This window comes from Tachypleus tridentatus, chromosome 13 (assembly GCF_004210375.1).
Source record: "Tachypleus tridentatus isolate NWPU-2018 chromosome 13, ASM421037v1, whole genome shotgun sequence".
NCBI lineage: Eukaryota > Metazoa > Arthropoda > Merostomata > Xiphosura > Limulidae > Tachypleus > Tachypleus tridentatus.
This window is the reverse complement of record NC_134837.1, coordinates 214,649,067-214,663,432: the sequence shown is the minus strand read 5'-3', so window position 1 is coordinate 214,663,432 and position 14,366 is coordinate 214,649,067. Positions and strand designations below refer to the sequence as shown.

General features: G+C 33.8%; 1 protein-coding gene across 5 annotated transcripts in view; it reads right to left on the bottom strand.

Moving 5' to 3' along the window:
- Window positions 1–8,951: 8,951 nt before the first annotated feature.
- Window positions 8,952–14,366, bottom strand: part of LOC143237994 (uncharacterized) — a 30,414-nt gene continuing 24,999 nt past the window's right edge. The window contains exons 1-3 of one of the 5 annotated variants that reach the window (XM_076477843.1): window positions 10,631–10,748; window positions 10,259–10,367; window positions 8,952–9,334 (exon numbers count right to left, since the gene is read on the bottom strand). In XM_076477843.1, coding sequence (XP_076333958.1) covers window positions 8,967–9,334; window positions 10,259–10,367; window positions 10,631–10,669 — 516 coding nt within the window. In that variant the 5' untranslated portion in view covers window positions 10,670–10,748 and the 3' untranslated portion in view covers window positions 8,952–8,966. Of the gene's footprint in view, window positions 9,335–10,258; window positions 10,400–10,630; window positions 10,749–14,366 lie in introns of those variants that run through there. The other 4 variants (XM_076477842.1, XM_076477844.1, XM_076477845.1 and 1 more) reach the window with 4 other exon arrangements.

Genomic DNA, 14,366 nt, shown 5'->3' with positions numbered 1-14,366 from the left:
CAAAAAACTCGTAGTCAGATAAATAGAGGTACGAGTAAAATAACATGAACAAATTTATATGTAAATTACTATACTTTAGCTGACACATTAAATCTCAAAATACCTCTAAATAGATATAGTTGAATAAGCAAAGGAAAAACAAATATCCTAAAAATCTGATGTTTTCAGTTAGATTGAAAAGAATAAAAAATTTATTTTCAGATCCAAAAGAGAGAGTCATATTAAGAATTAACACACGTAGAGATATTTAGAAACGTTCTACTTGGTTTTAACTTGTATATTTTCAAGAAGAAATTTCAGGCCTTTAAGTTAACAAACAGTGGTTTTTACTTACGGTTTTTTTGTTAAAGAAAGCAACTGTTATTTATTTAGGAAATAAGCATGTTTTATTTTAAAACTACAAAGCAATCAAATACAAGTGTTTTATATAAAGACAAAGTTAACGCATCGTAGTCATACGATGTTTATAGAAGATCTCGTGAAAATACTTTTGACAGTAAAATCTGAATAAGTTTCAATTTTGGGCCAGTTGAAACAGAAAGCATTGAAGGTATCAGGGTTAGCAATATGCCTTTTGACTCCATTACTTAATATGAGGTCTGTTCAAAAAATACGCGAACTGACGTCATAAAACAAAATGTACTTTATTTAGAAGTTACAGGTCTGGGACACCTTCAAAGTACTCTCCTCCCAATGCACACACTTATCCCAACGGTGTTTCCACTTGTTGAAACAGTCCTGGTACGCTTCTTTTGTAATGTCCTCCAGCTCCTTCGTCGCATTTGCCTTAATCTCAAAAAATACGCGGACTGTTTGAACTGCGCGGCTCCAGTTGGTTCCAGGGGAATCCGCTTGGTGTCGCTAGGTTCGCACAGATCAGCTGATTACGACGCCATTTCCCGATTGCAGATATCTTCATTTGTGTATTAGCTACGCGGTTTTAAGTGAAGCGCGATTTTTTCGTTTAGCGGATTTCAGAATGAATGACCTGAAGGAGCAACGACTTGCTGTGAAATTTTGTGTTAAACGTGGAAAATCTGCGACTGAAACTTTTGCTATGCTTAACACGGCTTACGCTGATGTTGCTATGAAGCGTACGGCATGTTTCAAGTGGCATGAATGTTTTAAGGATGGTCGACAGTCCATTGAAGATGATGAGCGTCCTGGACGTCCTTCCACGTCAACTGACGACCCACACGTCGACAAAATCAACACCCTGGTGCGGGCAAATCGACGTCTGACTGTCAGGGAGCTTGCTGAAGAGTGTGGGATATCAGTTGGATCTTGTTACGAGATTTTGACCGAAAAATTGAAGATGCACCGCGTTGCTGCGAAATTTGTGCCTCAGAACTCGTGAGTTTTTGGCCAAACACTCGATCACTGTTTTTCCCCACCCCCCCCCTACTCACCTGACCTTGCTCCTTGCGATTTTTCTTGTTCCCCAAACTCAAAAGACCCTTGAAAGGAAGAAGATTTGAGACGATTCCGAGATTAAATCAAATGCGTCGAAGGAGCTGGAGGACATTACAAAAGAAGCGTACCAGGACTGTTTCAACAAGTGGAAACACCGTTGGGATAAGTGTGTGCGTTGGGGAGGAGAGTATTTTGAAGGGGTCCCAGACCTGTAACTTCTAAATAAAGTACATTTTGTTTTATGACGTCAGTCCGCGCATTTTTTGAACAGACCCCGTACCTGTATAAACTCTTCCCTTTATTTTGGGAAACTGTGGCGTGTCTATCTATTGATATGTATTGCCATCTATTGGGTTAAGACGATATTTAAGTACGTCCTTAATTTGTTTAGTATTCATATGCCTGTATATATTGTATACAAGGATTTTTTATCGGAAGAACAAAGTGGAAGACTACAATAAAAGCAAGAACTGTCTGAGGGTATTGGACCCAATGATTTAGCTGCTTTTACCCTAGGCTCTCTGAAAAACTCAGTCAATCAGTCGACGTAGTCGTTGTTTTGGTTTTCTTTTTTTAAATTGTAGCGTAGTTATTTTCGACCTTTTGTCACTATAGGTCAAAGTACAATGTTGTTTTTATTGTCTCTATGTATTCCAGTGAGTTCTTTATGGAAAATTTTTTTATAAGGCGGAGTTTCTGCCGCCATGTTTTTCCTTGTTGATACTTACAGTTAAGTAGTACCGTACATAATGATAAAACATTTCAATGTTCATCGACATTTGATCACTAGAGGAAACTCAAGCAGCAGTTAAATAAGTAACACAAAGTTACACAGGTGATAATATTGCTAACTGTTTGTACAAAAAAGCGTCGTTTCTGTAACAGAAAGGGGAATAACAGTGTTTAGAAATTGCCAAACACAAACAGACACGAAACTTTATTACCAAACAAAACCTGATTTTGTACTCACTTTATGGCAAGTTAAAATAGCTCACTAGGTCGTATATATATCAGTATACTGACATGTCATTAAAAACTGTTTGAGTTAGGTCACATGATGTTGATATCTGCGTGACTGTATTTCATTAGTTAGTTATTTATTGAAGTTTATAATAGGACATAATTTTGACCATTATTGACCGTTATTGTGTAATAACGTTATAAAAGATATTTTCAAGATATTGTGATAAACACATTTATTTTTTTTAAATTGCTGACTTCTAATGGAAAAACAGAATTAGTAAAAAAAAAAAGATATCTCGTAGTTTTTGAGAATTATAGAATCAACCAGTATCTGAATACTGTGCCTATTAAAGTCAAACTGTTTACAATCATTGTATTATGCAGATAAATAAGAGCACGTCACTTACCATTAAGGGTAGATGCGAGTGCTCAAATCTACATCGTCTTACCTGTAATACTATCTCGCAGTCTGTTGGTGATAAGTTCATTGCTTGTAAAGACAATGAAATTCCAAAAATAGATTTAAAATTAGTTTATTACCAATGGGTAACATGGCACAACCAAGGTAATCTATGAAGTATACAATCTAGTTCCATGGTTGATACGGACAATCTAATAAGGCTTAAGATGTAAAGGTAAAAGTTGATTCCTTTTAAACGAATAACAACGGAAAATTTCTTCCCAAGTCAAGAAATGTTGCATTATATCTAACGAATCACCTTTAAATTAGAACAACGTAGCACTAAATTCACACCGTAAACAAGTTGATTGTCTTGTGGCTGAAGATAAAGTTGAAGGTTTGTTTTCGTTTGTGAATTAGGGGTATCATTGACCAACTCCCTCTTACTGTTGCTAAACAGGCTCCATGTCGACGACTTTCACATAGAAGCTAAACAACACTCAAATTGCACTATTTATAATGACTCGCTTAGTTCTCTACTGGCCAAGGAATCGCTTCACGTTTGTTCTCTCCCTGTTCTCACCAATATTTAAAACCATCTGGTCCATTTTTCTATCACATCTACATCTATCTAGGTTTTCTGGATACCAAACAGTGTTGATATTTGCGGGAACCAGCTCTTCGAAACCGCAGCTAAATCTGTCTGCTGTGGCTTTATGAGTGCTGTGCCAGTTCCACACATGGGCCATGTTCTGTATTTAGGGTTTACGGTTGTAAGACGATTTGGAGTGAGTAACGTGAAAACAAGCTTTTCCAAATAAAACCCTCTATTGGACTTCGACCGTCTTGCTTCCGTAAGGATCGAAAAGAAGAAGTTGTTCTAACTACATTACACATTTGTCACAGTTTTAACTCATCGTTTTCTGTTCTCTGGGACTGATGCCCCAATGAGTTGCCTGTGTAACACTCAGGTCACAATTGGCCACGTTTTACTGTCTTGCCGTCGTTACGACTCTCAACAATGACACTATTTTAAACACGTTTTGTCCCAAGGTTTATCGGTAACGTTAGACTGTTATTGGCGATGGTGACACTGTCCACTTTAGAAATGTTTTTAGCTTTTAAGGTCATTAATCTTTTTAATGCTATTTAAGATTTTTAAATGTGTTCATTATACCCTTTTTTGAAGTGATTCCCTTTTAAGAATCACAGTCTATCTAGTTCGATTTGAAATTAGAAAATGGCCGTAACGTCAAATAACTTGGAACCAGGACTGGAAAGGCCAACTTCAGGTGACTAATTCTGTTTTTTGAACTTACCCGTTAGTCATCCTGGTGAGTTATGATAATTACAATGATGCCACAGAAAGCCCTTTATAACTTCGATTACTGTAGTTTTTCTCTTACCGCTGAAAGGAGATGTAAAAATTGGATTTAATGCTACTTGGGTTTTTAATTCAAAAATTAAACTTTGTCTTGTTTTACCTTAATTACCTTTCATGAATTTTAATAAATTTACTTTAATTTTAACTTTTTACCAGATGTTTGGCGCAGATAGCCTTGTTGTTTTGAGCCATGAAACACCAAACCAACCAACCAACCAATCAAAGTATTTGTACCTTTACTACGCCAAGCCTGGCCCATATCCTGTAAATTCAGATCTTAAGAAGAAAGAAATATGTTCATCACTGGAAGAGTTCTTAAAGACTAATTTTTGTTGTTTTCTTTTTGATATACACAAGATCGAGTTTAATAAACATGGGCCAAACTGATTTTTATATAAAAGTACCACTCCTTTATTTTTGTCGGTAGAAGTCCTAGTGAATAATAAAATTAAATCCGTTATACACTTGCTCACGGTTAGAATTACTGGCGCACAAAAATTTATTTAATAAAAAAGGAAAAAAATGTCGTCCATTAATTTACTTTAACACCGCTTGAAAGAATTTTAAGGCCCTCGGTTATTCAGGATTAAATCTTGCTTATTCCATTTTAAAATTTCAGTTTTTCCAGTAACGTGTATCATCCAATGTTTGTGAAAGTATGTTTAACATGAAGTCATCAATATAAAGACAAATAAGTAATACAACTTCTAATGACTCTTACAAATTTCAAACAGTAAATTAATAGAAAAAAATCGTTTATTTTCTGTTAAATAACAATAATTTTACAACTGACTAACAGATGACGCCTATAACACATTATGTTATACTTTGATTGTAATTTTAAAAAAAACTCAAACAAAGTTCGTCATGGTGAGTAGTGGATTTCAGGCTGAGTGGATCCACAGGCTAATGATTTTGCGAGCCCTACATACCATGTAAATGTGCATAAAATAAAACTATCAATGGGCTCCGAATAAGACTATGGGCCCTGGGATTTAGCCCCCTCTAAATACGCCACTGCTCATGGCCAAATGGTGATAGCGTTCGAATCGTAATCTGTGGGTTGTTAGCCTGAATCCCTGTCATACCAAATGTGCACCCTTTCAATCCTGGAAGCGTTATAAATATATAGGTTAATCCTGCTAGATAAAGGAAGCCCAAGAGTTTTCGTTAAATGGTGTTTATTTTAGTCTCACACCGCGAAATTAAGAAAGGCTAGCACAATTAGTTCACGTGCATATTTATGGGGAATGAAACACTAACCAAAGATCATATAAGATAGATTTAAACCAGAAAGCTTCAAAGTTTTATTATCAATTTTTTGGCTTTGATAAATAAATGAAACAAACATTTCATTGGTTATTGAAATAACTTTGAGATTGTTCACACAAGAAAGTTATCTGGCAGTGCCTCAGTAAGTTTTGTTCAATTCCAATAAAGTTTTTGATATATTTCTGTATGCATAATAAAATATAATTTTAGTTTTAGAAAATGGATTTGTCAACAAGGAATATTGAGCAATTTTTGTAACTGATTTTTGAAAATAATACGCAAAAATGTAAATATTAAAATCATATCACTTGTGTGGGTATAATTAAAATAAGAATCGGTCAAAACGCGGTCCTATTAGAAAGTGACCTGAGAGACAATTTTCGAATTCTCTTCTCGTTCGAGCATTAACGTGCTTGTTTCTTCTTGTTCACTCTTTTTTTGTTTGTTTTGAGGCAGTTTTCCCCACTATCACCAAAATACGACAATGGTATTTCTTCCATTGTCACTAAGGAAAAAAAAAATTGATGATAAAAGCATAAGAAGGTATTGAAAAAGTATGAACCGAAATTCGTAACCATATAAAACAATAGTTTACAAACTACTTTATTACTCTTTAAAAATTGATACAAATGAATTCCACTTCGAAAAAAAGAGAAAACATCAATTATGCTGACATTGAAATCGTTTTTTATTTCTTTTTAACACAATTATGACATTTATATTTGTGTAAAATATATTTTATTATTTCAGATTTAATTATTTTTTAGGTTTATTGTAACTCTTACCCGATACAGCTGTTCTATTACACACAAGATAATGGAAGCTTTTCCTACAATATCCTAAGTTCGGTTCAACGATCACAGCATAATGCATTTTTGAACCATTTCTTTCATGGACGTTATCTGAGGCTCGCGGATTCGAATCCCTGTCACACCAAACATGATCGTCCTGTCAGCGGTGCGGGCTTTCGTAATAAACAGTCAATTCCATTATAAACTTATCAAATTATATTACCAATGAAGATGCGAGTATTATGTCAAAACCAAAGCACTTAATGTATAGGGAAAATACTGATGCAAAATATGTGATTTTATCTTCTGAAATTGTAATAGCAAATGGGGGAAGTTCGAAATTGATAAGTCCACCGGACCAGAAAACATTTATTTTAAAATTCTAAAGGAACTTAGAGATTTTATTGTGAATCACTAGGTAATATTTTTATAGGTCATCGAATAGCAGAAGAGCATCAGAAGGTTGGAGGTTGGTTTATGTTAGTCAACTCTTTAAAGGAGGTGATGAACATTATCCAGGCAATTACAGGCCAGTTCATCATACATCAGTAGTCTGAAAGGTTTTGGAGGGTGTGTTAAAGATGCATTGCAGAGTCACTTAAGGAAGTTTGATATAGTTTCAATGAGCCAACGTTTTTTCACTCAGACAAAGTCTTGTTTAACAAACATTCTGACATTCTTTGAGGATTTTACGGGAAGAACTTATGAAGGAAACACTGTGGATTGGTTTTACCTTGAGTTCCAGAAAGCATTTAATAAGATGCCTTAGAAAAAACTTGTCACAAAGCTTAAATCTGTGAGTGTGGATTGAACAGAAAATGTAATGAAGATTATAAAGCTGAAAGTAGTAATAATTGGAGTTAGATCTGACTGAATCACAAGTGGTGTGCCTCGGGGCTCTGTAGTGGGTCGTCTGCTGTTTGTGATTTATATTACTGATATTGACTCTGGAATGACCAATAAAATGTTGAAGTTTGCAGATGGCATGAAGAGTTTTGTATTGGCTAACTGTATCAAAGATGATGCAGTCTTACAAGAAGAGTTAGATCATTTGATGTATTGGATACGTACGTGGCAGATGGTGTTTAACTATCCAGTATGTAAGGTGATTTATATAAGTTTTCACACTTCAAATTATTGTTACAATTTAAATGGAACCACGTTAAATACTGTGGTTGAAGAAACATACTTTGATGTTGTGAGAAAAACCACTTTCAAATCACTAAACAGTGTAATGTAGCAAGCAATAAGACGAGTATGATTCCAGGTAGCATCAATACAAATATGGAATGCAAAACAAGGGCTATTATTGTTTCACTGTACAGATAGATCACTTGTCAGGTCTCATTTAGAGTGTTGTATACAGATTTGGACTCTCTTCCTCAAGAAGGACATTAAACAGTTGGAGAAGGTTCAGACAAGAGTCACCAGGATGGTACCTGGTATGGTAGAATTTTCATATAAGGAGAGACTGAAATCTTTAAACTTGGTTTCTCTGGAGAGGAGAAAGTGAAGAAGAGATATGAATGAAATGTTTAAGTTTATAAAAAGTGTTGATAATATAGACCTCTCAAACATTTGTTTGTGTGTAGAAAGAAAAACAATACAACAAGGGGTCACAAATTTCAACATTGGCAATGTAATAATCAATTGCAATTTAGACAGTATTACTTTCCAAACAGGATCGTTGGCTTTTGAAATGAGCTGTTTTTAACAGTGGTGGAGGCAGTACATTTATCTATGTGTAAATACACAAGTAATAACGGATGGTTAAAGTTGGGAGTAAAATGGATCATCATTTATGGGGTAATGAGCTGCTTTTTGTCCTCTTAATATGTTATAAAGTTATAAATATATAAACTCTCTGCTTATCTATTTTTTGTGAAAACGTAGACTTTATCTAATTTTTACTATTCTGAATATTATTCTACCCGTATTGTGTGCATGTGAACCTATTGTTGATGTAATTTCTATTTTTGTGAACGTTATTTCTGTTATTATGCATTTTTACGACTGAGCGGTGGCTTTACTCCTATAAGGAAATAAACCAAACAAAACCACATGGAAGAGTCAGTTTTTGTGTGTGTTTATTTATGTTTTGTGTTAGTCCTTATTTCATTTGAAAGAGAAAAATATCCTACTGTTATCACATCCATCACTTAATCGATATAATAATCTGTCATAGTTTATTATATTAATTTAGATAAACATCGACGTAAGTTTACGTTTAACGAAATGTTCTGTATTAACTTCTGAGGACAAAGGTTAAATTATCAAGTTTTTCATAAAGGGGACTTCTCCCCTATATGGTTAGTTTATTCATTCGAAATATGCCAGTTATCCATAACATATTAAAATTCAAAATAGTTCTAAGTAGGTAAAGTTGAATTACGGAAGGAAAATTCATTTTTTGATTCTAATTTTCCGACCAAGTTTCATAGTTTCAGTTAGCCAGAAAAACATAGAAAATTTTTTTTTCTAGATTGAATAACGAGATTCATATCTTTTATTTTAAGAACTAACATGTCTAGAAAGACTTATTAACGTTGTAAAACGTTGGTTTTAAATTGAATATTTTCAAACGGAATTTTTATGCGTTTGAGTTGACTTATGCTTTTACAGTTAAAGAAAGCGAATGTCATTTAGTTATGAAAATAAACGTGTTTTATTTTAATTATAAGAAACAATGCAAGAGAACTGTTTCAAATGAAAAGTTCATAAAAAACTTATGTAACTTAAAATATTACTTAATGTTTACAATAGGTCCAGTAGAAAGACTGTTGATGACAATATCTGAATAATTCTTGATTTTGTTCCAGTCGAAACAAAAGCCATTAAAAGTTTCAGGGTCAGCAATAGGTCTTTTGACGCCATTACTTAGTAAATATACAGTATCTCCACTTCCCTTGATAAGTTCTGCACCGTTGGAAAGAGAATCACATTTACACAAGAGTTTCTCCAAAATATTTGATTGAATACACTCCCAGTTTTTGTAGAGGTTGTTGTAAGTGGGAGGATTGGGCACCCATCGCCGACACCCATCCAAAATTTGGTAAACTGCTGGCGTTGAAGGGTGTTTCATCAGTTTTCCTTCCAGAGACCTGTCTGTCACTAAAGAAGATAGTATTTAAAATAATATATCATCAACAAAAATTAATTAAGTATGATTTTATTGTAGATATCTCTAGATTAAAATCATTAGTAAAATATCTATGGTTTTAGTAAAGAAGTTCACTTGTAAACATTCACGTAAATAAACATGGTGTCACAAGGTTTATTTCATTACATCTTATTGAAATATGAAAAATAAGATTACCTATCAAAACGATTTGGGTAACATTACATTTTTAATGTTGTAAAGGTTTCGAATGTATAAACGTTTCTTACAGCACCGAACTGTAAAAGTTACAAACGATACATTTGACGATTCATTTTTACCATTTGATATATCAAATATTTAGCCGTGTTCACTTAACAAAAGTCAATAAACTGTGTTCCAAGACTTACAGCTAAAGTAATTTAAAACATCCCAACATTCTTCAACATTTGATCACCAGAGGTGACACAAGCAGCATTCAAATAAGTGTAACAAGGTTACAAAACTAGTTGTATGACCGACTTGCTCAAACATGAGGACGTTGCTTTCTTATTCGAGACCACAATTCACATCGAAAAGTAGTAACAAATTTTGGAAGTTCTGAACTGATGAGCAGACCGAAAACATGATCATGAAACGTAACATGATTTTTCGTGGTCTTTGAAACAGCCCAAATGAACCACTTTTTTTTTACATACATTAACACTAGTGTATTTTAACATAAACACTATCGTGTAAAGGTGCGACTTATAACGAAACAAATGAATAGTTTATTTATGAATCACTTCTTTTTGTAGTTCGACTATTAACATTAAGATGTCTAATTATTTAACAAAAAGTCAAGAACAAAACTCTCACAACAAACAAATATGCCTTGAAAAATCTGCTATATACATTATTATAAAATGTTAAAAAACGAGTCGTTTTTGTATCCTTACCACACGTGCAGTTATCTCCTCCTGTTAAGTGTACCAGGTGGAGAAGTGTTATGGTACACCACACTTTGAAAATTCCCATCTTAAAAGGGTTTTCTTTTTTATTCAGACACTTCTTATCGTACATAGAAAAATAGACAAAACCTGAATTAAACGAATGGTTATAGATGTACCACAATACTGTTTCTACATTAATTATAAGACAAGTACATTTTAATACTTTTTTCGTGGAACATACATTTATACTGAATACATTAAATTTAAGACGTCCTCTTATTTGAGATTCACCCCACTTTTAAATAGGGGGATTTCAGAAAAAAATCTGGCATAGTGTATTAATTAGATCAGTCCAGTCTAAACATAACGTAACTTTACCTTGAACGAGATGTTCTGTGTCAACTTAGCTCTCAACATAGATTCCAGACGACGTAAGTAAAACTTCGGAGTACTTCACGAAGGTGACTTCTTCTGTGTATGTGTATATATATATATATATAATATGCTGTTTACGAATACAGCTGGATAAAAAAACAGACTGAACGACCAATCAACTGGTAGCTAGATAAATAGAAGCACTAGTGAAACAAGATATGGATACAAAGTGATTGATGTCTAGACAAGAACAGTTTTATGTGTGTAAGTTAATACATTTGTTGTTAATAATGATATTGGGTTTTGTTTTTGTTGCCCATATCTATAAATATTGTGTGTTAAGACACCAACATATGTTGACATTCACAAGATATTCAACAGCTGTTTACATGGAAGATGTTGACAAGTGTTATTCTTCTACCACTTTCAGTTCATATGTTGAGAATTAAATATATTTTAATAGCATGAAAAAAACCTTACTTTTAAAAGTAAATAACCTCTGATTAAGGTTAATGAAAATTCCTTCAAAAGTGCTTCTAACGTAACTCGAATCAACAAGACGTAAAGATCAGAGAAATGGTTGTCAACAAGATACACTGTTTATAAAGAGCTGTTAATATAAAGAGAAGAAATAAGAAATATAAAAGTGGGAGAAATGATTGGAATAGACACATTCACCAAAGATATTAAAAAATAAACCATTATGTGGTTTGGCCACACAGTGAGAATATGACCCAAACAACCAACAGTGTGAGCATATAATATAAATATAACAGGATTCAAAGTCAAAGTGTGAACCAGAAAGAGAAGGATTGATGATATAACTGAGCACTGAATAAACACAGTCTCACTTATGGTGTATAGGTATCCTTGAAAACCCTGAAATTCAGAATGAAATTTCAAGGACACAGAGGCACTCAAATTGGAGCCTTAGTAATGCCTGAAAACATTACAACAGAAAAACATTTCGATATGTCCCACTTTAATAGATGTTGCCACGTTGAATGTAATAAATAAAGTGTTTCTTTTTCTATTAGTCTGTATTCACATATTGAACAAATACATAGAAATTTTATACAATTTCAATAGAACGTGGTTGATTTTGGTGTAGATTTGAGCTTACAAAGCATGTTTGAAAATATTCTGAGAGTGTTTAGAAAGTTCTTGAAAAGTGCTTAAAATTGATCTGATGAATTTAGTATGAACCTTGTTTACTCTGACTCAGGTCTTTGACCTTGCTTTTGAATGACCTTTATACTTTTCTGCAATGCTTTATAGCAGACAAGGAAGAAAGAAGTAAAGTAAGACTTGATTTATACCAAAGAACTTGTGAAGACCTAAATTCAGATTTTGGTATGTGGGTAGAAGTGTTGAATTAAAAACAACACTACTACTGCGTTAATTGTAAACATATTTAATCAAACATTCAAATTCCATCATCAGTGATTTGTAAAAATATATACATCAGAGATGGTGATATATCTTGGTGGTTTAGTTTTAAAGTAAACTCTAGTTTCTATTGAATTAGATTTTAAATAAAAAACATTATGGGAAGTACAAACCTCCAAATTTACTACTGAAGAAGATGAATGATGAAGCTAAACAGCCTTCAAGCTTGCATTCTAAATTAATATTTTAATATATTTACTAGGTCTCAGATCCATGCTACATGGATACTTTAGTACATTTACTGGGTTTTAATAGTTCCAAATCTCAGTTCTTTTATAACTGATTTGTAAGAACCAAGTTTTGTACTACTTTGAGTTTTACTATTGATTTTGAAATACAAACAAGTTTAGTTATCATCATAAGAAACTTACAGATTTTTATTGAATGACTTCCTTGAAGTGAAACTAGGAATTATTTATAAGTTGGGTAATTGTTTTCTTATATAATGCTATCCCTGTATCTCAGTGAGTGAAACTGAGTCTCGGTTGGAATAACGCGACCCTCAGATTTCGAGTCGATTGCCCTAACCACCTAGCCATGCCGGGCCTAGAGATGGCTTGAAGGGGTAAGGAAAGAAACTTGATTTATAAATGTACAACGTTCGGGATTTGTAATTAAAATATGCATATAATAATTATAATATTCGATACATAAATTAGATACACGTAAATAATAACCATATAAATGTGTAGTGCTGCTGGTTGCCTCCAGTGTGGTCGGTGGTAGAGATGGTATCACTCCGCCAAACTGTACACTGACAAGAAGCTGCTCATGACCTGAGTTACTAGACAGAGGTAACCTGAACTTGTCTGGTGCTAAACCGTTTTAACTGATTGATCAAATTCATTTATTGCCATCTTTATAGCAGTGAACGAGATCAGCACCTTTACTTCGAAATGAACGGTTTAGGTTAAAAAGCACTTCTTACACCGTGTAAATGTATTATTCTTACTTACTATTCACCTTTGTTAGTGATAATGTCGTATGTAATGCATATGGTGCACAGCCATTCCTTTCCAAGGTGCAAACCTTTCCAGGAGCATTTATCAGATGGTTCAAATGCACCATTCATTTCAAAATAATTTTGTTAGAATGAATTAGATGGCGTCATTTTATCCTATGTTGGTGATTCATTTTATCTAAACGACAGGTAAAATATTCCACAGTTACAAGAAATAAATTTTCTTTGTGTTTAATCTCTATATTAAGTACAAACGACCTTTAAAATAAAATAAAAAAGACTTGTTTTAAAATACTTTCTTCACAGAATTCATCTCGCTTGTCAAAACTGTATTCAAAGCCAAGGTGACCACATATCCCAATCTTCCTCTATAAAGTCAGCAAATATCCATTTATAACCCTGGTACCGTGTCACTATATCATTGTTATGGCTATGGTGTTTTAATTTAAGTTATAATGTTTCTACCGAGAGTTGAACTGTATTTGTAAAAACAAGATTATCACTAATTTCAGGGTTAGTTTAGTTTTAGTATGTGTTCTTAGCCGAGGACCAGTTTATTGGTATGATGATCTTGAGTGTTAACAATCTAAATCCTAGTTGTGTGAAGCGTCAGGGCAGAGGGTAACCTGGACGCGATATTAATGGCCAATACAACTGTACCAGATAATGACAATGTCCTCTTATATGACAAGTACCAGATTCCACTGATGAAGATTTATACAGATAATCCGTGATGACAAGAATACCCACTTGTGGAGAAAAATATATATTTGAAAACGGTTGGTATGGTTTGAGAAAATGTTTATGTAGAGAAGCGAACGGCGTTTCGACCTTCTTCGGTCATCGTCAGGTTCACAAAGAAAGACCGGAGGTTACTGACCGATAGCTGACCACATGTTTGTAGGGGATTGTGTAATTGTGTGTAGAAATGTAGAGTCTTAACGCGACCCTCAGATCATGGGTCGAGCGCCCTAACCACTTAGTCATGCAGGGCCTAGTGATGGCTTAAAGGGGTAAAGAAATAAAACTTGATTTATAAATGTACAACGTTCGGTGTTTGTAGTTAAAATATACATATAATAATTATAATATTCGATATATAAATTAGATATACGAAAATAATAACCATGTAAATGTGTAGTGCCGCTGGTTGCCTCAAAATGTTGTCGGAGGTTCGGTAGTAGCGATGATATCACTCCACCAAAATTGTACACTGATAAGGTGCTGTTAATGGCCTCAGTTACTGGAGTAAGGTAACCTGAACTTATCTTGTGCTAAACCATTTTAAATGGTTGATCAAATTCATTTATTGCTATCGTCAGAGCAGGA